The sequence below is a fragment of the Herpailurus yagouaroundi genome, unplaced genomic scaffold, assembly GCF_014898765.1.
Source record: "Herpailurus yagouaroundi ecotype Mexico unplaced genomic scaffold, PumYag 254, whole genome shotgun sequence".
NCBI classification, from domain to species: Eukaryota; Metazoa; Chordata; class Mammalia; order Carnivora; family Felidae; genus Herpailurus; species Herpailurus yagouaroundi.
Window position 1 is genome coordinate 2382614 of NW_024412471.1, and position 24348 is coordinate 2406961.

The following is a 24348-nucleotide window of genomic DNA, read 5'->3' on the forward strand; positions in this document are numbered from 1 at the left end:
AAGAGCAGAGAGAGAGGGTAACACAGAATCCAAAGCAGGCTCCAGACTCTGAGCTGTCAGCACAGAGCCCGACAGGGGGCTCAAACCCACGGACCATGAGATCATGACCTGAGTGGAAGTCGGGGGCTCAACTGACTGAGCCACCCAGGTGCCCCTCAACTCATTCTTTTCTGCCTGTTCCTTAGTTTCTTTGATTATTTTGGTAGACAGTCCCTCTCTCCTTCCCCTCAATCATATTTTGCTCCCCTTTGCCGGATAGCCTTCCTCTTAAATATATTTTCTGTGGGCATCTTATTTTTTTCTCATAGTCTCAACTATTATTCATATGTGTATGGCTCCTAGATCTGAATCGCCTTCCCTGAACTCTTTGGGATGCCATTCCAGAGTTCCAAACCCTACTGTGGCTGGTGGGATGAGACCAACCATAGGTCTTCTACTCAAGCTAGTACTAAAATGTACTTTCAGGTTTATTTTTAGCCCTTTTGTTCCACCACTCCTGCCCCCCCCCCACACCCCTTTTAAAACTCTTCCTTTAACTGTTCCTCAATCCATTTGGTTGTTTTCATATCATCCTGGCTTCCTTTAGCCTGTGTGAAAACAAAACAAGCTTAACTAACGCTGAATTGACTGCCCCACGCCCCAAGTCATTGATACCAAAAGCTCTCCCTTTCCCTGTTTTCGTCTTCACAAAATTTCCTTTTCAAGATTTCAAAGGAAACACTTATCGAGAAGATAATCACTATTTTCTTTCCCCTTAAAGTACTTAACATGCAAAATACTAACTATTTACATTTAAAATGTAAGCCTAATTGAGGAGCGGTGTGTCTCTGCGTGGGAGAAGGAGAGGTGGTGGCAAAGTGGTGAGGAGTTTGTTTGAAACCCTTAAAGGTCTCTAACCCGAGAAACTGAAAAAATAACCAGCAAGCACTCCGCTGAGAGGAATTGGGACTAATTCATCCACTTTCTTCTCCAAATCATCTGGAATTTCTTTGGGTGTTTATCCTGAGAATGGTGTAAGGGAATGAGAAGGACAACATTTAAGCAAGAACTGAGAAAAGTTAGACTGCTCAAGACAAAATTAAAAAACAAACAAAACTCATCCCGCTGGTTTATACTCGCATTCAGACTTTTAAAGGCACATTTTACCTACAGATATCCATTGAAACCAACCGAGGGGAAATTAGAAAGGAGAGGCATTGGGGTACCATTTCTATGCGAATCGACGTCTGATTTTCATTAGTCCAGCACTGTTTTTCCTTCAAGGACTTAGTGTTTATTACAGCAACAATTACCCCAGTAACAATTCCTTCAGGGTAGTTTTGTTTAAAGGTGCCTAACTTACATACTTCACCCAACTTCTTTCAAAATCGTTCAGTCCTTCAGGGTGGAAGTTAAAATAGTATCTTTATCCCGGCTCTGGTTCTGCACCAGAAGACTGTCTCCAGTAGGGCAGTACCATGAAGGCACGCTTTTTAGATCATGTGCACGTTGCGGCGCACCTTGGCTGCAAGGTGCTTTTAAAAGGCCAAGAGCTCGTGCGTGCTGTGTACCAAATTATCAGTCCTGCAACCTGGGCACGTAAGATGCTTTCTCCCTCCCTTTCACACTAAAAACAAAAAAACCCAAACAAATCCAGCGGGCATCAAAACCGTCGGAACGCCTAGGGAAAGCGCGCCAACCACACAAAGAAAAGGAGGGGGGCTACAGGGATTCAAAATCATTTCCCCAGGACGAACACCCTCCTGGACCTATCGGAGTTAACTGCGCGCTTGGTCGTAGCCAATAGACACAGTACTTCTGGTTCAGGTCCACCCTGAAGACTGACGGACATTTGTGCAGTCCAATGAAACAGTGCGATGCTGAAGACTTGACCAATACATTCGGGAGGTGGGTGGAGTGTAGGCCAGGGGGTTGGCGGTGCCGTGTCATGGAGGCTCAGTCTCAGAGCAGCCATTGAAGGGGAAGGAACTGCGGGTGTGTGTGTGTGTGTGTGTGTGTGCGTGCGTGTATGTGTGTGTATGTGTGTGTGCGCGCGCGTGTGTGTGTGTGCGTGTGAGTGCGCGCGAGTGTGTGGACAAGGAGGTGGGGGCAGTCGAGTTAGAGTCTCAACTCCTTGGACTCCATTTGCTATTCTCTTCTTTCTTCCCCACACCTATCTGGTGGTGGTGGGCGTTTATATTTGCTTTTCTTTTCATTCATTTACAAATCTTTTAAAATTAAGGGTTGGGGGTAGTGGGAAAGGCAGGAAAGGGTAAGGGAAGGGAGTAGCCGCAGAAGAGCAGGAGGAGGACATGGAGATGAAGAAGAGGATTAACCTGGAGTTAAGGAACAGAGCCCCGGAGGAGGTGAGATGACTCAGCCCCCTCCCCTTCCCCACCGGACCTGTATTGGGAAGATCGGCTTTGTAGGGATCCGGGTGGGTGTCTGAGGAGGGGTATTGAGTTAACCCCGTAACCCTGAGGTTACGGTTTGGGGGAAATATTTAATTTTAAGTGTTAAATCATTAAAATCTTCTACTTAAAAATGGCGAAGGTTTAAGTTTCTAGGGGCGTTTTTGTGTGTACCCGGGGGCTTAGCCTCCTTCAGCCCTCTTCGAGTCGGGAGTCCTGTCCTGGTGGGGGCAGGAAGCGGAGTGTTGGGGGCCGCTCCGCCGCCTCGTCCCCTCCTCCTCCTCCTCCTGGGGGCCGGTGGCGTGGGGGCGACCCACCGGTCCCACTTGCCCCCGCTGCAGCCATCGTCGCCTGAGAAGTTAGTCCAACTTTTCTGCAACGCTGCCAACTTTTTTTCTTTTTTTCGGGGGATGCCCGCGGCCTCGAGGCCCTTGGGTGTCTGACGTCGCGCCGGGCGCGGGCTGGGGTCTCTGGCGGAGTCCGCGTACCGTCTGCCGCCGGCTGCGCCCACTCCCCCGGGAAGCGGCGCGCGCCGCCCGCCGCCGGGCGGAATCTGGGTCAGCGGTCGGTTCCGCGGCCGCGGGTAAGTTTTGGGAGTCGTCGCCGAGACCGGAGGTGGGGAGGGCACGCGAGGCGTAATCCCCTCGGTCTCCCCGCGGTGTAATGCTACTCGGCGTGTCGTGTCGTAGTGGCCGTCACTCCGAATTTGATCCCGGGAGAAGGTTTCACAGAACTCAACAAATGGGCCGTAGTAGTTTTGTGCGTTAAAGCTGGGCTCGGCGAAACTAAATGATGCGCTCTTGCTGCCGTCGCCTCAGTTAAAGAGACGGGGTTGGGAGGGGCCACGTGAGGCGGGTCGCGGCCAACTTTTCGGGGGTCGGGCGGGAGGCGTTTCCGCCTCCTGTTTGAAGGCGCTTCCTCGGCTGCACCCAGCCCTCTCCGCCCGGGGCGGAGGTGCCGGGCACGCGGGCGGGGAGGCGACCCCCTGTTCCCTCGAGGAGTCCCCGCCCCGTCTGGGGTTTCCCGTGGGTCGGAGCTGCGGGTCGCGAGAGCGGGGCCCGTGGTCCGTGAGGAACCTCTCACTCCAGAACGCCGAGGAAAGCGTCGAGTCTTGTTAATTGCGGCCCTCTGAAATAAACACGAGAGGTGGAACATGAGGATACAGTTGTTTTCTGCAGGGGTGGGTGGGGGTGGTGCCTGCGCACACCAGCACAGGGGAGGAGTGGGCTCTGTTCGGTGGGCTCTGGTGGCGTGCAGAATGGGAACCCAAGGTCTTAATGTGTGTGTGTGTGTGTGTGTGTGTGTGTGTGTGTGTGTGTGTGTGTGTTTTAAGTCCCTTTTTCTCTGAAATTGGCAAAGGGCGGGGAGGAGGAAACAGTCGCTGCTATCACCCCAGAGAGAGATGGGAGTTTTCTAGGGCCTACTCTTTGGGGGCTTCAGGAAAAAAAAAAAAAGCTGCCTTACAGAAGCACACATTTAGTATGCTTTTGTATGTCTTCGTTTGGAAAAGTGAATTTGCTCCTCCATACCCCCCTTTCATTTACTTACCCTGTCCGTAGTAATTTCCTTGCTAGTTTTGGGGAGTGCCGGATGTTGCTTTTTTGCAGTCTCTCCTTCCTCCCCTGTGGTGTAATAACGGTCTCTTGTATTTGTATAGGTCTTTACTGTTTACAAAACCTGTTTGTGTTTGTTTTTTACCTTTCTCCTTGGAGGGACTTGTAAGGTGGATTGTATTGTTCTAGAACCCAAATTAGCAAATGGAGTCCCCTCGGGGGCAGTGAAGTTACCTAAGTGGAAGAACTGGCTTTCTGACACCAAATCTTGTGGCTCTCTCTCCTCCCGCTCAGCTGGACCAGGAGTCAGAAGATTTAAAGTGAGGCTTTGTCATACAAACTGCTGTGTGACCTTAGCCAAGTCATTCTTACCCTTTGGGTCTTGGCTTCCTTACCTCTAAACAGATCATATACCTTCTCTGGTCTCTAAAATAATTGTCAAAGTCATACTCAACTAGAGAACGTGGCATTCCTCGTTGCTAATTTTTAGCCCTGAAAATACCTCAAACATATTTTTGCATTGGGAATAGACTGCCGGAGTCTCCTGTCTCCCCTTTAAGATTAAGTCCTTCCAGGTCCACACAGCAGCAAGTTTTGTTCTACAACTGTGACCTAATAGAGGATGCAGCCCCTCCCCCTCCCCAACTGTGGGAGAAACAAAAATGCTAGGAGGGTGTTACAGAGAAATAACATTTTGTCAAGGATGTATCGTTCTGGGTGATATTGTTAGGCCCCTCTAAAAGCCAGCTTTCTCAGCATGAGCTTTCTAACATTTCTTCACGAAGGGTAATAAGGTATTTGGGAGTTATGGTGGCATTTATCAACCAAAGATCAAGGAATTTAAACTGGAAACATGAATAAAATAGTTTCCTTTCTTCTCCCTTATGCTTTAGGGCAGCTCCCTGGAATCCTTTACCAGTAGCCCAGGCATCACCTCACTGTAAAGTATATGCTCTCATGTTGACAGTCCTTCTCATCAGGGGCAGAAGCAGGTTTCACATGGGACCTTTTTCAAAGTTTTTTTCCCCTGCATCAGTGTTTTCAACAGGCATTGAACTAATTGGTCTAAGTTTAAATTTAAAAGGTTAACTTATAATGATGACTTTAGATTGTATTTCAGGTTTTGGTGGGGGAGGAGAGAATGAAAAGGATCTGGGTAAGGGGATTGATGTGTGTATTCTTTTTTTAAAGTTTATTTTGTGAGAGAGAAAGCAGGAGTGGGGGAGAGGCAGTGAGAGAAGAAGAGAGAGAATCCCAAGCAGGCTCTGAGCTGTCAGCACAGAGCCCAAGGTGGGGCTCAAACCCACAAACCACGAGATCATGACCTGAGCCAAAGTCTGATGCTTAACTGACTGAGCCACCCAGGCACCCCAGGACTGATGGTTTTATCTTCATGTTTCCAGTGTGTCAAGACTCAGATCTTTTGCTAAACAGATTGCAAAGTAAAGACTCATTCATTTTCTGTCTTACAGGTGACAGAATTAGTCCTCGATAATTGCCTATGTGTCAATGGGGAAATTGAGGGCCTGAATGATACTTTTAAAAAACTAGAGTTTCTGAGTATGGCTAATGTGGAACTAAGTTCACTGGCCCGGCTGCCCAGCTTAAATAAACTTCGAAAGGTAAGTTGGCATTAAGCTTGAAATCATCATAATTTTGAGGCCCAGGTTTTGGCCAAGTGAAACAACCATTCTGCCTTCTAATTAGAAGTTTCCAAACTTCTACAGATAAGAAAAAGGGTTATGTAAGATTTTGGAATCAGCTCTATTAATGCTTTTAGAAATTTACATTTAATAATGAAATTGCTTTATGACATGAATTTGGATTTAATATCTACCAAATAGTTTTCTCTGAAACATAAAGATCCAACTATAACACGACTGGAGCCAAACTAGGGTTATAAGCTTACTCTGTAGGGGTTCTAATATATTATTTGGCATTTGTAGGTGGGAATTTGGAAATTAATAATTTGTGACAGTTTCTTGAAGCTAGAGAGAATGGCAATTGTTTTTCTTCTTCACATGGATATATTTTGAAAATCTGATCTGCCCTAAGCCTTCACCATGGTTTGTTTTCTCTCCATGTTGAATACTTAGTTGGAACTCAGTGATAATATAATTTCGGGAGGCTTGGAAGTCCTGGCAGAGAAATGTCCAAATCTTACCTACCTCAATCTGAGTGGAAACAAAATCAAAGATCTCAGTACAGTAGAAGCTCTGGTAAGTGGAAAGTCTCTGGACTTTCTCTTTTTTGGTTGATTTTCTGAGATTTGCTTCTGTTTTATTGATTTATATTTCATTATTGATTTATATTTCACTCTTTGAAACTTCTGAATTTCTTACATGTTTTGATCTAGATGGTTACTGCTTTTACTTCTTTCAAAGATTTTTTTAAATGTTTATTCATTTTTGAGAGAGAGAGAGAGAGGGAGACCAAGCACGAGTGGGGGAGGGACAGAGAACGAGGGAGACACAGACTCTGAAGCAGGCTCCAGGTTCTGAGTTGTCAGCACAGAGCCCTGTGTGGGGCCTGAACCCACGAACCTTGAGATCATGACCTGAGCTGAAGTTGGATGCTTAACTGACTGAGCCACTCAGGGGCCCCTGCTGCTCTGATTTAAAGAAAAGCTTGGGAGGAGGTAAAAATTGTTGACAATAAGCTTGACTAGATGTAAGCTAACCACAATGTTGTTATTGTCTATTTATGCACATATTTTGTCAACAGAATCTATTAAGTGGCTACCATAGTAAGGCACTAATCAAGTGCTGCAGTTACAGTGGTGAACAGAATAAAGCCCCTTCCCTCGTGATACTTGCATCCTGGGGCCTCATTAAGAGAATTGATACAATAACCCTTCATTATAAAATGCGAAAGATCCAAAAATCATTCTGATTTAAATATGTGTTTTCTGGTTCATGAATTACAAAGAAGTAATATAGTATTTAAAATCTTGAAATGTAAGCTTTAACTTTTTACTTTTCCAGCAAAATCTTAAAAATTTGAAAAGCCTTGACTTGTTTAACTGTGAGATCACAAACCTGGAGGATTACAGAGAAAGTATTTTTGAACTGCTACAGCAAATCACTTACCTAGATGGATTTGACCAGGATGATAACGAGGCACCGGACTCAGAAGAAGAGGACGATGAGGGTAATCATTCTTAATGCCTATAAATACAGCCTCCAGTCTAGCCGTGCAATTTAGATTGGGTCTGGATATTTAGGTGTTGGGGGGAAAAAAAAGAGATTAGTAAGAAGAAAAATTTAAAAACCCAAAGCCCTAATCCTGTGTTTCTTCTTTAAGATTTCTGGTAGCTTGGGGAATTTAATGATTATTGTAGTACCAAGCTCCATGAACATTTTATATCTGTATAAACTGTGTAACCACCACCTAGTAAAAGTGGTAACTTTTAAAATAGTACCTTTTTTTTTTTTAAAAAAGGAACCATTCCTTGCGTGTTATCCATAATAGCCAAGAAATGGAAACAATCCAAATGGCCTATCAACTGATGGATAAACAAAATGTGATATGTCCATACAATGAAATATTATTCTGTCATAAGAATGAATGAGGCACTGATAAATGCTGTACCTTTGAGAACATTCTATAAAGTGAAAAAAGCCAGACACAAAAGGCCACATTTTGTATGACTTCATTTGTATGGCATGTCCAGAATAGGCATATTCATAGAAGGTGGAGTAGTGGTCACCAGGGCTGGGGGAGAGGAGATTGGGGAGTGACTGTAAATGTGTATGGGTTTTTTTGAGGGGGGTGATGAAAATGTTCTGAAATTAGATACTGAATATACATGTTTGGATAAATGGGTGACTAACAGATGATGGAATGGATCTTGTTAGTTATAGAATACTGTTTATTATTCTTGGTTGAAAAGTTTTTGTTTTTTTTTTTAAGTTTATTTATTTTGAGAGAGAGTGTATCAGAGAGCGCAAGTGGGGGAGGGGCAGAGAGAATCCGGAGCAGGCTTTGTGCTGTCAGCCGCAGAGCACAGCCCGGGGCTCCCCTTCTCATGAACCTTGAGATCATGACCTGCTCAAATAAAAGACCCCATAAAAGTTTTTTACTGTAACGGGGTGCCTGGGTGGCTCAGTTGGTTAAGCGTCTGACTTTGACTCAGGTCATGATCTCGAGGTTCCTGGGTTTGAGTTCCACATCAGGCTCTCTGCTGTCAGCAGGGAGCTTGCTTGGGATCCTTTGTCCCCCACCTCCACACCCCTCCCCCACTTGCACTCCCTCTCTCTCAAAAATAAATATTTAAAAAAAAAGTTTTTTACTCTAAAAAGAAATTTGAAGGATAAACAATGTTAGAAAATGATGGAATGGAATGATAGATAAAAGGGCTTTGAAGTGTCCACAAAATAAAATAAAGTTTAGTGCATGTAACATTTCATTTTTTATTTATTAAAGAATTTTTTTTTAATGTTTACTTATTTTTGAGAGAGAGAAACAGAGTGAGAGTGGGGAAGGGATAGAGAGACAAGGAGACACAGCATCCGAAGGAGGCTCCAAAGCTCTGAGCTGTCAGCACAGAGTCCAACGTGGGGCTCCAACTCACAAACTGCGAGATCACGACCTGAGCTGAAGTGGGACGCTTAATGGACTGAGCCCCCCAGGCGCCCCTAGTGCATGCAACGTTTTGATGACAATCTATATGTTGGAAACAGTTCAGTATTTAGAAGCCATGTTTCTCAAATAGTAAAGGAGGATGTTACAAGAGGGAAGTCTTAAAAAAAAGAAAATCACCCTGGGATACTTTCCACCCACCCGTTGGCTTAAGAGTTTGAGGTGATTGGGACAAGGGAAAATAGGATCGACATACTAGCAAGAAACATTTTTCCCAGCCATTTGTTCATCTTTCAAAATATTTTTAAAGACGGAGATGAAGATGACGAAGACGAAGAGGAAGATGAAGCTGGTCCACCAGAAGGCTATGAGGAGGAGGAGGAGGACGAGGAGGAGGAAGAAGAGGAGGAGGAGGAGGAGGAGGCAGGCTCAGAACTGGGAGAGGGAGAAGAGGAAGTGGGCCTCTCCTACTTAATGAAAGAAGAAATCCAGGTGAATAGGCACTTTTTACCTGCACTGAAAGCCATTTAGACCTAAGGTCAAGTCCTAAAGTAGGAAGTTGAGTGGAAAGCTGAAAGCTGTTCCTGACTTGTGGGTCTGCATGTATCTGTCTGCCTGTCCTTTTTCCCACTGTCCGTCAGTTCACAGTGTATCCAGATAATCGCAAACCCCCATTAATTTTACCACCCAGCTATTGTTCAAAACCGCTCAGCCCTCAGTGGTGTGGGACGGCGGAGAACATTTTACAAAAGTTTCTGAGCCTCAGCTTCTGCATTTATAAAACGGGGATTATACCAACCTCTTAGGATTATTTTAAGGAACTGACAGGATAATACACTTAAAATATCTAGTCCCCGGCACATCGTAGGCACTCAAGAAGACTTTCCTTTCCCCTAATTATGTCTTGCTAATGGTTTTGTAGTAGCTTTCCAAATGGTCTCTTTGAATACAGTGTCACCACAAAGGTGTATCATCCACAGTATGTGCTTGGGTACTCTGAATGCAAATGAGATCATGTCACCAGGCTGCATGAATCACTTTGTTTCCCTGTTGCCACCAAGACATACAAGGCCCATCATTATAAGCCCCTGCTTCCTCCTCTAGCCTCTTCTCCCTCAGTACCAAATTAAATTGTCACACCGAGCTATTTCTTGCCTTTCTGACTGTAGCTACATTGTGTATTCTATCTGTAGTGACTTTCTACCCATGCTCTCTGGTGAACTTTATTTTTTGTTCTTACTGAGGTAAACATAAGTATAGTAAAGCTTGTAAAGTACACTGATTTTATGTACAAGTCCATGACCAAGCCACTTATGTATATATACTCCTGTGACTACTATGCAAATCATGCATTGCAGACTCTTTAAAAACTGTTTTGGAGTTGCTTCATTATAGAAGCTTTCTGTAAGTTTTCATAGATAACTACTCCTTCCTGTGTTACCTTTGAACCTTGATTAGGCTTTATTGCCTATAGACACTTTTGTAAAAACTTGTTTATTTGGCCACTTTCTACTTGAGGGTGAGCTCCTTGAGGGAAGGGCCATTTATCTTTGTATCTCAGCGTCTAGTGCATTGACAGGAACATAGTAAGCTCACAGAAAACGTCAGTTGACTTGGAACAAATGATCTTCAGCCCCTGGGAATTATTATTTTCTCCTAATGTTGTTAAATTATTATTTTATGTTAATAATTCAAAGTTTTTTATTATTAAAAATAATATCTCTTGATTTAGACTAGGAATTGTTAGCATTATTTGTTTTCCTAATGACCTTTACATTGGTTAGATAGGTAATATCACTGATGATAATTTTTCTCTGATATAATTCTATTATGTATTTATTTATTTATAAGGAGGGGGAGGAGTGTAGAGAGAGAGAGAGAGAGAGAGAATCTCAAGTAGACTCTGTACTACCCACTCAGAGTCTGTCCTGGGGCTTGATTTCATGAACCATGAGATCACAACCTGAGCCAAAATCAAAAGTCAGATGCGTAACCGATTGAGCCATCCAGGCACCCCTAGTATTAAGTAGTTTAAAACCTTAAAAAGTTTTTTTTAATGTTTATTTATTTATTTATTCATTTTTTTCCCCAAAATTTTTTAACGTTTATTTATTTTTGAGGGGGGGGTGCGGAGGCGCAGAGAGAGGGAGACACAGAATGCGAAGCAGGCTCTAGTCTGTGAGCTGTCAGCACAGAGCCTGATGTGGGGCTTAAACTCCCGAACTGGGAGATCATGATCTGAGCCAAAGTCGGATGCTTAACCAACTTGAGCCACCCAGTCACCCCATAATGTTTATTTATTTTTGAGATGGAGACAGAGGCAAGCAGAGGAGGGGAAGAGAGAGGGAGACACAGATTCTGAAGCATATTCTAGGATTCACACTGTCAGCACAGAGCCTGATGAGGGGCTTGAACTCACAAACTGCGAGATCGTGACCTGAGCTGAAGTCGGATGCTCAACTGACTGAGCCATCCAGGCACCTGCCCCTAAAAATGACTTTCAACTGGGGCGCCTTGGCGGCTCAGTGTGTTAAGCGTCTGAGTCTTGGTTTTGGCTCAAGTCATAATCTTGTGGTTCGTGAGTTTAAGCCCTCTGTTGGGCTCTGGTGGCGTGGAGCCATGCACTGTCTCCCAAAAGAAATAAACATTAAAATGATTTTCAACTGACTGCTGATGTTTGTGTTTATCATTCCACTGAATATTGGGAAATGTTAAAAGTGACACAGTCCAGTATAGAGCAAAAATCTCTGAGGTAATTCCCACGATGTTAAGTCAGTGTAGTACCTGCATGGTTTGAGTAATATTTTTATTTCATCTGCTCTTTAGAGGTAAGGAATTAATATGGATAAAGAAGGTCTTGATGTATCTGTAGGACATTTCGTTAAAAATGGGGATGGGGGCTGTAGAAGAATTGGGAATTGTGGTGCCCCTGTACTGTCATAGTACAATGAGGAAACATGTTATTTCCCATTAATTGGGAAAAGATCATGGTTTCTACTGAACAAGTCACTGATGAAAGCTGAGTCTTTATTGAGGGGTATCATCTAATAGATGACATTAAAAACTAAAGGCTTAGATGATAGCTATACTTGTGGTGAGTGTAACATAAGATATAGACTTGCTGAATCACCATGTTGTACACCTGAAACTAATGTAACATGGTGTGTCAAGTCTACTTCAGTTTAAAAAAAGGCTTAGATGTTTCCGATTCTGTGTTTCCCTCTCTCTCTGCCCCTCCCCCGTTCATGCTCTGTCTCTCTCTGTCCCAAAAATAAATAAACGTTGGAAAAAAAAAAAAAAACATTTAAAAAAAGGCTTAGAGATGCCTGGGTGGCTCAGTTGGTTAAGCGGCTGACTCTTGATTTTGGCTCAGGTCATGATCTCACAAGGTTAGTGAGATTGAGCCCCACGCTGGGCTCTGTGCTGACAGCGCAGAACCTGCTTGGTATTCTCTCTCTCTCCTCTCTCTGCCCCTCCCCTGCTCCCTCTCTCTCTCTCTCAATAAACATTAAAAAAATAATAAAAAATAAAAAAGGCTTAAAAACATGAATCAACTTTTTAAAGTTTATTTATTTATTTTTGAGGGAGAGAGAGAAAGAAAGAGAATCCCAAGCAGGCTCTGCACTGACAGCACGGAGCCTGATGTGGGGTTCGAACTCACAAACTGTGAGATCATGACCTGAGCCAAAATCGAGAATCAGATACTTGGCACATCTGGGTGGCTCAGTTGGTTTAGCACCCAGCTTCAGCTCAGGTCATGATCTCACAGTTGGTGGGTTCCAGCCCCTGCTGGGCTCTGTGCTGACAGCTCAGAGCCTGGAGCCTGCTTGGGATCCTATGTCTCCCTCGCTCTCTGCCCCTCACCCACTCACACTCTGTCTCTGAAAAATAAATAAAATGTTAATAAAAAAAAAAAAAAAAGGTCAGATACTTAACTGACTGAGCCACTCCATGAATCAATTAGTTGAACCATATTTTGTTTAAAGCAAAATCCAGAGAAGTAATTAGCTTTTGAGACTTGGGCTTTTCTAAATTAAGGAATAAATGTGATTAGTGTCTCCACTGTTTTTTAAAAAACTGCAAATATTTAAATATCCTCACTTATCATTTGCAGATAGGAGATGTTTAAAATGTGTCCCTTGTTTTTCTTTCTTTTTATTTCTTTCCCTTTCCTTCCTCTTCCTGTCCCCTCTCTCCTCTACCCTTCTCTCTTCCTTTCTTTTCCTCTTTAGTTTAAGGCTTTAGGTTCTCCTGATTTTTACTGTGGTTCCTTTTTATACTATTGGCTACCCCATCTATTTCTTCTGCTCCTTGTAGCTTGATGATGTTCTGGTATAGAATGCTTTTCAGTATTTGAATTGATTGTATAAGACTGATTTCTGATATGAGTGTTGTGCAGTTGAGTTTCTCAGGGGATCCTAGCTACGTGCTGGGAAATTAAGTTCTGTTTAGTATTTCTAGACACAAATGGGGCTATGGATACTGTGAAAGGGATGGGTTGTACAAATTTTCCTTCAATACCCAGCAATTCTTGACATTTGCCAATTAAAGTGTTTCTTTTATGTTTATTTTTGAAAGAGATAAAGAGTGAGTGGGAGAGGGGCAGAAAGAGAGGGAGACACAGAATCCAAAGCAGGCTCTGCACTGTTAGCACAGAGCCTGATATGGGGCTCGAGTCCACGAACCATGAAATTATGAACTCAGCTGAAGTCAGACACTTAACCGATGGAGCCACCCACGTGCCCTGCCAATTAAAATATTTTTAAGGAGCAGTAAACTTTTGTGGGGTTGGAGGGGAGACCCTAGATTGGTGTCATTTTTTTCAAACATATAGTAGAACTCAACTATTTGGCAGTAAGTGTAAAAGGCCTCTGAATAGCCAACATAAAGTAACCAAAGACATTTTCTTTGTAGGACAGTGTTTCAGCTGTTATTCTAAACCTATTTTCTCTTTTATATTCAAATCTCTAATAAGCTTATTGATCTATTTTCTGAATCCATAGCAGATTAAAATTGAAGTAGTAACCTACTGTAAAAGAGAAGGCACGAAAACTAGGAAAAGGTACAATTAAAAGTAGAGGTGAGGGTCATTTTTAAAAGGAGAAAACCATCCTACATATATTAATAGGCTCTGAGGGAATAGCATACACTAATGAGTATAATGTTTATGGTCAAAATGATGACTGATTATGCAAGGGAAAGGTTTGTTAGCATAAAATGGTAGTGCACTTTAGAGATTTGTATCCCATTTGGTTAAAGTAAAAAAAAAAAAAAAAGTTATGATGTTTCAAGGCTATGTTTACATCTTAGCTATCCTGAACAGCTCTTTCACAAGAGTTGTAGATCAAGTTTTGTGACTTTTTTGTGTGATTTTTTTGCTGTGTTGATGTGTAGATTTTTAGATATAGAAGGAACTTGTAGATCTTTCTAGATGAATACTTTCTTTTATTGATTAGGAAACTGAGGTCCAGGGGCACCTAGGCGGCTTAGTCGGTTAAGTGTCCAACTTCGGCTCAGGTCATGAACTCCCTGTTTGTGAGTTCGAGTCCCACGTCAGGCTCTGTGCTGACAGCTCAGAGCCTGGAGTCTGCTTCAGATTCTGTGTCTCCTTCTGTCTGCCCCTCCCCGACTCATGCTCTGTCTCTTTGAAAAATAAACATTAAAAAAAAAAAAAAAAGGAAAACTGAGGTCTAGAGAGATTAAGTGACATATTTAGTGCATATTACTATGTTGGGGCAAGAATTCAGGTAATTACTTTCTCACTCTATAAAATAGAAGACCTTTCTTTGAAATAGTCTAAAGGTACTCTGTCCATTATAGTAGCCACTGGACATATTTCGTTATTTAAATTAAAATAAAATGAAAAATTTAGTTCCTTGTTTGTACTGGTCACATTTTATTTTTTAATTTTTATTTACTTCATTTATTTTTTAAGATTTTTTTTAGTTTTAAGTAATCTCTGGGGCGCCTGGGTGGCGCAGTCGGTTAAGCGTCCGACTTCAGCCAGGTCATGATCTCGTGGTCCTTGAGTTCGAGCCCCACGTCGGGCTCTGGGCTGATGGCTCAGAGCCTGGAGCCTGTTTCTGATTCTGTGTCTCCCTCTCTCTCTGCCCCTCCCTGTTCATGCTCTGTCTCTCTCTGTCCCAAAAATAAATAAATGTAAAAAAAAAAAATATATATATATATAGTTTTAAGTAATCTCTACACCCAACATGGGGCTCGAACTCACAACTGCAAGATCAAGAGTTGCACACTTTGGGGCGCCTGGGTGACTCAGTCAGTTAGGCGTCCAACTCTTGATTTCGGCTCAGGTCACGATCTCTCACGGTTTGTGGGTTTGAGTCCCACATTAGGCTCCATGCTGACAATGCAGAGCCTGCTTGGGATTCTCTCTCCCCCTCTCTCTGTCCCTATCCCACTTGCACACACACATACACACACAAACACACACACACACACACACACACACACACACTCTCTCTCTCTCTCTCTCCCCCCCCCCCCCCCCCCCTCCCTCTCTCTCTCTCTCAATGGATAAATAAACTTAAAAAAAAAAAAGTTGCATGTTCTGCTGACTGAGCCAGCCAGGCACCCCTGTACTGGTCACATTTTAAATGCTCAGTAGCCACACATGGACAGCATAGATACAGAACATTTCCATTGTTGCAGAAAGTTCTTTTGAACAGTGCTGGTCCAAAACATAAATTACTTTCATACAGAATCTAGATTTAGTTGGGTTCCTAGAAAACACCTATGTAAGTTAGGCACAGGTTGTCAGAATGTAGAATGACCATAGTTTTTTGCTCTTGTTGGAATGTATTATTACCAAACAGTGAAAAATATGTGTCATGGCTTTTTATTCTCCAATCGAATATTTGATTTTCAAGGATGAAGAAGATGATGATGACTATGTTGAAGAAGGGGAAGAAGAGGAAGAAGATGGTGAGTTACATTAGCCATTAAAGAAATCCTAACATTCAAGTTACAGCTATTATTCATATATACTTTAACAAATGAGTCTATAATTCAAATTGTAATTGATTTTGGTAACATAGAGCACCTTGAGAAGTATGAAACCTTTTTCTTTTAAAATTGATTTAAGTAATCTCTACACTCAACGTGGGGCTCGAACTCATGACCTTGGTTGGGATCAAGAGTCTTATGCTCCTTGTAACAAGCCAGCCAGGCACCCCTAAAACCTTTTTAAAAGAGTAATGTTCTCAGGGCATTCAATAATTTCATTAAAAAACAAACAAAAAACCAGCCTCTAACATTTATTTTTATTAAAAAAAATTTTTTTTAACGTTTATTTATTTTTGAGAGACAGAGAGAGACAGAGCACGAGCAGGGGAAGAGCAGAGAGGGAGACAGAGAATCCCAAAGCAGGCTCCAGGCTCAGCTGTCAGCACAGAGCCCTATGCGGGGCTAGAACCCACGAACTGTGAGATCATGACCTGAGCCAAAGTCGGACACTTAACCGACTGAGCCACCCAGGCACCACTCTAACATTTATTTTTAAAATGGTATGAAGAGATCATGGAACCTTGAGCCTTAATTTATTACTTTCTTAGGTCTTTCATTTTGAAGAGGGTGAAGCCTTATCTCTCAAGAGAAGAGCAGTGGAATTTTCAAATAATGCTCTCTAGTCCTCTTTACCTAGGTCTTTCAAAATAAATTTAAAAATTCGCTAGTAATTCTTGTAATGACAAGTCCCTAGTTTCTTGATCTGTACTTCATGATTTGGCCACAAGGGTGCACAGCAAGCTGTCATTATTTATGGATTTCTGTCTATTAAGCCTTTATAATACACTAAAATTGAAAAATTTTCAGAGAGGAAACTTAAACCTATAATTAAAAAAAAATTTTTTTTAATGTTTATTTCTTTTTGAGAGAGAGAGACAGAGCATGAACAGGGGAGAAGCAGAGAGATAGGGGGACGCTGAATCCAAAGCAGGCTCCAGGCCCCAGGCTCTGAGCTGTCAGCACAGAGCCCGTTGCAGGGCTCGAACCCACTAACCATGAGATCATGACCTGAGCTGAAGTCGGATGCTTAACCAACTGAGCCACCCAGGCGCCCCAAACCTGTAATTTTTTTTATGCCATTAAGTTTTCACTAAGATAGATTCAAAACTTTGTAATTTAACAGGTACTCATTTGTTAAAATTGAGTACTTTACAATTTTTCTTTCACTCTTCCTTCAGAAGAAGAAGGTCTTCGAGGGGAAAAAAGGAAACGAGATGCTGAAGACGATGGAGATGAAGAAGACGACTAGATCATTCTAAGACTAGATTCCCTAAAGTTCCTGGGTGTGCAATAGAGTGATCACATCTTCTTTGTTTCTTCATGTACCATAGTGAACCCTACGGAAAATAACCTGTAACTTTTTATAGGAAAAGTGTGGTTTTACTATTTTTGCCTTATCATTCCAAATAAGATTTACTAGTCTGTTAATGATCATACTATATGTAGAGAAAACATTTTCATTGACCCCGTTGTGAAATTCCCTAGCAATTTATTTAGAATCTTCATTTTTCTCATTCAAGCTCATTGTATTAGTTATTTTTAGCCCATAATTAAAACATGATCATTTTTACACAGGCGTAGTTTGGTGCATTTCATTCATAAGGTTTTAAAGTTATTTATAGTTAATGGAAATCACGATCAGCTGGAATATGAAATGAAGTCTCTTGAATGCGAAGTTGGTTATTTTTTTAGAGGTGACCCAGAGATCTTTAGTTTGAAGGCAATGACTTTTTTTTTTTTTTTTTTTTTTTTTTTTTTGGCTAAGGGTATTTGGATGCTTTTTTGTCACTTGAGTAGCTTGGAAAGTAGGAGCAGAATAGTAAAGGTTCTACTCAACAATATAGTTCATAGCTTTTGTGGAGGCTTCTGAAAACTTAAAGTCAGGTGACTAATACGATTTTCTTTTTGAAGTTCAGAGAGATGTGTTCAGAGACATGCAGGTGAGCCCTTTCTTTTTCAGGCTGAAGATTACAACATACTAGTAGGTTGGTTATTTTGTTTTAAAATGTGCATTCTTTATTTTCCTCCCAGCAATTCCTTTATAATCACTTTCATTTCTCTTTTCACTCCTCTCCCTCTATCTCAAAAAAAAGTTGGGAAACTCATGTGATACCCAGGAAAACTTTTAGTCTTTTATACCTCAACCACCTTTTCAGACTGTCTCAGTTTTAAACAAGCTAAGTGAAAGAAATTGAGTATTTTCTGAGATACGAATATTATTACCAGTACATTTGTATGCAACAGATTCTGCTTACTGTAAATCATTTTTGATTGACAAGATGTACAGACCGTATTATTAGGATGCAGAAAGAAAAGTAGAGGAGGCTTTCAGAAGCAGAATTAATATTCCTCAAAAGTCAGAACTATTGCCTGTTGATAATTAATGAGACATTCAAGTCAAATTTTCAAGTTAGCTTCCCAAACGATTTGGATACCACACTGCAAAGTATTTCTAATTTTTCTGAGTAGAACCTTTCATTATTCTTATAGTTTTAAGGTATTACCAGATATAGCTTTTAATTGGAATATACTGGGCAGTTGGAAACATATTTGAAACTAAATCAGTATTCAAGATTAAGATTTATTTTCAAGTGGATGTCCATTAAAAATCGAAAATATTTCAGGACAAATGTGTGTTTCTATATATGGCTACTAAATATAATAACAATAGAAAAGTACATCCCCTTTTTGTTGTGGAGGCTCTGCGGTCAAGGCAATTGCTTTTGAAATTCTTGGCTATCTAAATGTTTTTCTGCTTTGTTTTGGATATCTGTAAGTTTTTGTAAAGTTAGCATTCAGCAAATTAATTGAAGTTACTGGGACACATTTAAATTACTGAGTAAAGAACTTCTTTTTTAGTTTCAAATGTATGACTTTGGGTTTTAGAGTAAAAACTACGAAGTTATTTGTGGGTAAACTAAAAACGTTGCACAAGTGACTGAAATAAAACTCTTGAATAAGTTTTGAGGGGGGGATTGGAATCTCCAAAAGGCTAACATTTTACTCCTTTTTAACATTTGAAATGCCCTGTTGTAGTCCCTAAGAATTCTCATCACAGAGTATATGCCAGACTATAAAATACTTATTTTTAAAATGAAATCTATATACTGACTTTATCAATCGTCTTGTGCAATCAAAATTAGAGTTCTTTGGTTTGAAAACAACATTTAGAGCCTCCAAATGACTTTTTTAAGACTTATTTAGCTTTGTGGGTGGTATTTTCATGCAAATAAGTAAGGGTGGGTTTTATATTTTGTAGAAGTTTTTGGTCCTATTTTAATGCTCTTTGTATGGCAGTATGTATATAGTGTGTTAAATTCCTCAAAACTGTCCTTAAAAAACTTTGAAGTTAATACTTTTGTGCAACTGTGTTTTGAATAAAGCCATGACAGTGTTAAAAACAAAAAAATGCAGCACTCCTGATTATTTTGTTTCTGACTGTTCCCTGTTTTTTTTCTTCTGTGACTGCTGTAACTTAAAAGTTTTTGAAATTGAATTGCTTCAAATAAATGGAAGATTTGTTAATAGTTTCAGTGTATGACATTCACTTTTTGAACCCTTCATTGGGGCTTTGAATGTCTTTTTAAAAATTTTTTTTTTCAACGTTTATTTATTTTTGGGACAGAGAGAGACAGAGCATGAATGGGCGAGGGGCAGAGAGAGAGGAAGACACAGAATCGGAAACAGGCTCCAGGCTCTGAGCCATCAGCCCAGAGCCCGACGCGGGGCTCGAACTCACGGACCGCGAGATCGTGACCTGGCTGAAGTCGGACGCTTAACCGACTGCGCCACCCAGGCGCCCCGTGAATGTCTTTTTAAAAACAGAAACAGCCCGAAAGTTCTCAAACACTTGGATGTCATGTGAGACATTACAATTTAATAGTTTAACTCATCATCTGCCTTATTTATTCACTTTTGTCCAAGAAGCAGAAAAAATTCTGGGTTCCTTTAACTTTCCTTTTGGAGTTGCAAATTGAGCCAGTACGTTTTGTATTTTGATTTGAAGTCATAACTTTGTTTCCGACAGTTGATGTAACCTATCCATAGTTAACTAACGTTATTATAAACCTGTCGTACACCAGTAGTTTTTAAAAATGAATCCAAAGTCTTCATTTATACTGTATAGTGTTTATTTTCAGAATCCTTAAGATAATATGATACAAACCTAATTCGTGTTTACCTTGAGTAAATCAAACCTGAACCAATATTTTTTTCTGCTCTCTGGGTTATCCAGTGAGAAGTGATTTTTAACATGTTTCATTTGTAGACAGCTTTGGCATGTGTCTATTTATAAAGTCAAGGCACAAGCATGTGAAGTAATGTTTTTGTGATTACTTAAAGTTTAATATTGGAAAAGTATTTTAATTACGGAACTCTGCTCCCTGAGAGGTGGAAAATATTGGAGTGTATCTCAACTACAGAAACTGTTTATTGAAATTGTGTGTGTTGTACCTCTTTAAAAAATTCGGGGGTGCCTGGGTGGCTCAGTTAAATGCATAACTTTTGATTTTGGCTCAGGTCATTATTTCCTGGTTCGTGGGATCGAACCCCGCATGGGATTCTCTCTCTCCCGCTCTCTCTGCCCCTCCCCCACTTGTGCGCGAGCGCGCACACGCGCGCGCGCTCTCTCTCTCTCTCTCTCTCAAAATAAGTAAACTTAAAAAAAAATTCAAGACGTTTTACCCCTTGGTTAAAGAAAATGGTATAACTACACTAAAAGTTTTTGATTAAGGTATTAGGTAATGAAACAATTCTGTGTGACATGGTGATTCAAAACACAAGTATTGTTTATTCCTTCTATATTTTAAAGAGAGGCTTTGGAACAAGGGACATTCTCCCAGTTGCTGAAAATTTCGCCTCTGTTCCTCGTACTAGCAATGATACTCTGCAGCTGGTGCTTAATAATAGCATTCTACTACTGCATTCCTTTTTCATGTACTAATGAGCCTAAGATTTGAAAACAAGGCTTGGGTAATTGGCCCGAGGCAGCTACTTGTGTTAATCTGTTGATCAGCCCTAACTTGAAGAACAGGTTATACCACAAAATGGAAATTACAAAATGGGTTGATCTCCAGGAAAATCTTTATAAAAAGACTTTACATACTGGTAAAATAGTTTCATTTCATACAGAGCTAGTCACTTTTTTGGGGGTGGTAAGATCCAAGCAGGGTTACCTCATAATAGCAATTCTAACAATCAGAAGCAACAATTATTTCTTCAAATTTATGAACATTTACAAGTAAATTTTTGCTAAGGCATCATTTGGACCCGGTTACCCATAAAATGCACACACCCACATTACTGGTCTATTGACACAGGCCATCAAATAGGCACACAACACTGATGGAAAAAATCCCATTCTAGCTGTCAGGATGGAACGTTGCCACCGAATACGTCCCTATTTTGTCATCCTCCTATTAAACATTCAGATGACACCATCTTGCAGATGAAGGCCATGATCTGTGCCTCTACTTTAGTGTGATAAACTCACTCCCCAGCCCCAGAATTAGCTCACTGAAGCTACTGGATTTCTCTACTTGTTGGCCTTTTCTCCCAAGTCTGCTGGCACAGAGACGCCAGCGACGGTGTGCTCGGGGGAGCTGTCACTTATCTAGACAGCTGTGACTAAGGAAGATTGGGGTTGGTAGAAGAATCTTTAAGTGTAACGGAAAGAACTACAGCTGAAGCAACTTTACTTCTTAAGAACCAAAGACAGCAGCACCAGAGGAAACTAGCATCAGCAAGGGAAGCAGCAATTAACTATCACTCTGCAGCTCTGGCAGAGAAGTCCGTGCAAGTCCGGTCCTTTTAGCTATGCATCGCCTCCCCCCCGCTTCCTTTTATGAGAGTATTCTAAGTTAAGAACAAATTCATTTCTGCTGGGCTGAGGATTTGTAATTTGTAGGAAATTAGTGAAATTTTCTGACTAGCATCCCAAGTGAGGCGTCTTATTTTTACCAAGGTATCTATAATAGGATGTGTGGAGGGCAATATCCCTTTGTATCGTTTTGACACATCTGACATTTTATCTTTTTGCAGTTTGATTTCCCACTGCCAAGGTTCCTGGAATATAGCTGAAGCTGTCAGCTCTCCCTTCTCATTTCAAGGACTTCAGCCTTAAGATTGAGTTTCTCTAAAGCCTCTTTGCTTGTCACACTCCTCTGGGGCGACTGATTACCTACCACACCCGGTAGGTAATCTTATCCCAGCATCATTGCTTTAGATTATTGATAGAAGGTTTGAATAAACAGAGCGAGAGATTTTTACCTAAATGATTACACTGAAATAAAATCTTCTAGGGGTACGTTTTTGAGGTGTTACCTATCGTAGTCCTATGGGAGACTTGGCTCCTTAAATTTTTACTTATTTCCCCAATCCTCAACCCCTGAAATACAGATAAACCAGTTTTTGTTTTTTGAGAGTACCATTTTTACAACAAGACGCCCTTTAGGGCATCCAGAGTCTCCAACCAGCAGAAATCGGATTTGAGCGTCTTGGGGAGAGAACACCAGGCCTTGAAATTAGAGAAATGAAACTCTAATTAGGGAGAACAAGAGATAAAAAGCGCCAATCACTCCAGACCGTGACCCTGACTTGATTCGCGGGACGCGCAACAAAAAGTTCCCCCAAACCAGATCCTTAGATCCAAAAGCCGGAGTGCAGAAACCAGTGGATCGAAAAGAGGAACGGCCTATGCTCGAACCGGAGGTACCCGAACGGGTCTGCAAGGGCGCGTTCCGAAACGCTTTCGATTGGACCAGAAATGTCGCAATCCTGGTCACGTGCTCTCGCGCCCCACCTCCCCTCCCCTCCCCGCTAAGATAAAAGAGGGCGGCCGCTCTCCCTTAACTTTCTGTGATGAGCTGCGCACGCGCTGTGCGAGCGGCGGAGTCGTGCTGGGAGTCCTGGCGCCAAAGGTCGGCACAAAAGCGCCCTTGGTCCTTCTCCCGCTTCCTTCCTCCTGCCGGGTCCGCTCCGCTGACACCCAGGGACACTCGCCGGTCAGGTCCTTAGGACCTTAACTTTATTCATTCTTTTACACTTTCCAGCTCTCGCTTAACGATGTACAGAGCTGTTGTTTTCAAAATTTGAATTAGTCTCAGGTTCATGAATATCACCCAAGTTGGTGTTTTATGTACGTTTTCGTGATTTCTAACCTGGAAATGCGGCTGGAGCTGAGGACACTTTGCTTCTGCTTCTTGTTTGTGCATGTTCAAGTTTGCATTTGAGTGACGTTTGTTCGTGAACTTTGCTCCTTGTCTCTAGGAGCTAGCTTGCTATCCTGTGGTTTTCCTATTTTCATTTTCTGTATTAAAGTTCAGTCAGGTTGGTACCTAAGGACGAATCAGTTGTGGAAAATATTAGAGCGCGCAACTGCTTATAGGCAAAGCACTGGAAAATGATACTTAGACCACAAGTAAAATGACAAAAGAAATATAACACAGATTGAATTTTTTCCCTTTCTCCTAAAAGGAAAGAATGGTTCCATTGGAGAAGTTTTGTAAAGGTCAACAAGCTGAGCATTTAAGGTTTTCTTTTAGGTAGGGCAGCTAAATTGCAGTTTGTTAGAAGTGTCTCAAAACTATTGAGAAACTGTCATGAAATTATACTTTTTATTGAAATTAGTAAGTCACCTTTCATTTCAGATAGTATTTGTGTGTATGCAATTAAAAAAATTTTTTTTTAATTTATTATTTTTTTTTTTTTTTGAGAGAGAGAGAGAGACAGAGTTTGAGCAGGGGAGGGGCAGAGAGAGAGGGAGACACAATCCAAAGCAGGCTCCAGGCTCTGAGCTGTCAGCACAGAGCCTGACGCGGGGCAGGAACCCACGAACTGTGAGATCATGACCTGAGCTGAAGTCCGACACTTAACTGACAGCCACTCAGACGCCCCTGTATGTAATTTTTTAAAAATGTTTTTATTTTTGAGAGAGAGCATGTGCATAAGCATGGGAGGGGCAGAGAGAGATAGAGAGGGAGACACAGAATCCCAAGCAGGCTCAAAGCTCCACACTGTCAGCAGAAAGTTCAGGGTAGGCCTCAACTCTACAAACAGATATCATGACCTGAGCCAAAGTTGGACGCTCAACCAACTGAGCCACCCAGGCACCCCTGTGTGTACAGTTTTTATAAAAATATTAAAGGATGCTGGGGTGCTTGGCTGGCTCAGTTGGTAGAGCATGGGACTCTTGGTTTCTAGGTGGTGAGCTCAAGCCCCACTTGGGTTGTAGCGATTACTTAAAAATAAAATCTTAAAGAATGGGTTTATGTGTCTATAGAATTAGCAAGTGTACATTTTGTTTTTTAAGAAAAAAAGGTTGGGTTTATGTTTCTATATAATTAGCAACTACATTTTTTGGTAAGATTTTATTTTTACTTATTTTTTAAAGTTTATTGTGAGAGAGACAGTGCAAGCTGGGGAGGGGCAGAGAGAGAGGGAACAGGATCTCAAGCAGGCTCTGCACGGACAGCAAAGAACTCAACGCAGGGCTTGAACTCACGAACTGTGAGATCATGATCTGAGCCAAGAGCCACGAGGGCACCACATAAGATTTTATTTTTAAGTAATCTGTACACCCCACGTGGGGCTCAAACTTACAACCCAGAACTTCAGGCATATACTCTACCAACTGAGCCAGCCAAGCACCCCTATAAATGTTTAACTCTAGTAAATCTAATGCCAATAATGTCTCAGGCTTTTTCTTTTTTCTTCCTTCCTTCCTTCCTTCCTTCCTTCCTTCCTTCCTTTCCTTCTTTCTTCTTCTTCTTCTTCTTCTTCTTCTTCTTCTTCTTCTTCTTCTT

The 24348-nt window shown here is 41.5% G+C and overlaps 1 protein-coding gene across 3 annotated transcripts; it reads left to right on the top strand.

Moving 5' to 3' along the window:
• The first annotated feature begins 1885 nt into the window (after positions 1 to 1885).
• Positions 1886 to 18956, top strand: ANP32E (acidic nuclear phosphoprotein 32 family member E). Of its 3 annotated transcripts, XM_040461327.1 has the most exons (7): positions 1907 to 2345; positions 5416 to 5565; positions 6040 to 6162; positions 6928 to 7093; positions 8835 to 9016; positions 15412 to 15466; positions 16726 to 18956. In XM_040461327.1, exons 1-7 carry the CDS (start codon positions 2292 to 2294, stop codon positions 16794 to 16796), a joined length of 801 nt encoding a protein of 266 aa, XP_040317261.1. In that variant the 5' UTR covers positions 1907 to 2291; the 3' UTR covers positions 16797 to 18956. The 3 variants fall into 3 exon arrangements, 2 of the variants coding, with proteins under 2 accessions (XP_040317262.1, XP_040317261.1); XR_005786429.1 differs by lacking the exon at positions 8835 to 9016 and having other exon boundaries at positions 1911 to 2345; XM_040461328.1 differs by lacking the exons at positions 6928 to 7093; positions 15412 to 15466; positions 16726 to 18956 and having other exon boundaries at positions 1886 to 2345; positions 8835 to 8999.
• Positions 18957 to 24348: the final 5392 nt, after the last annotated feature.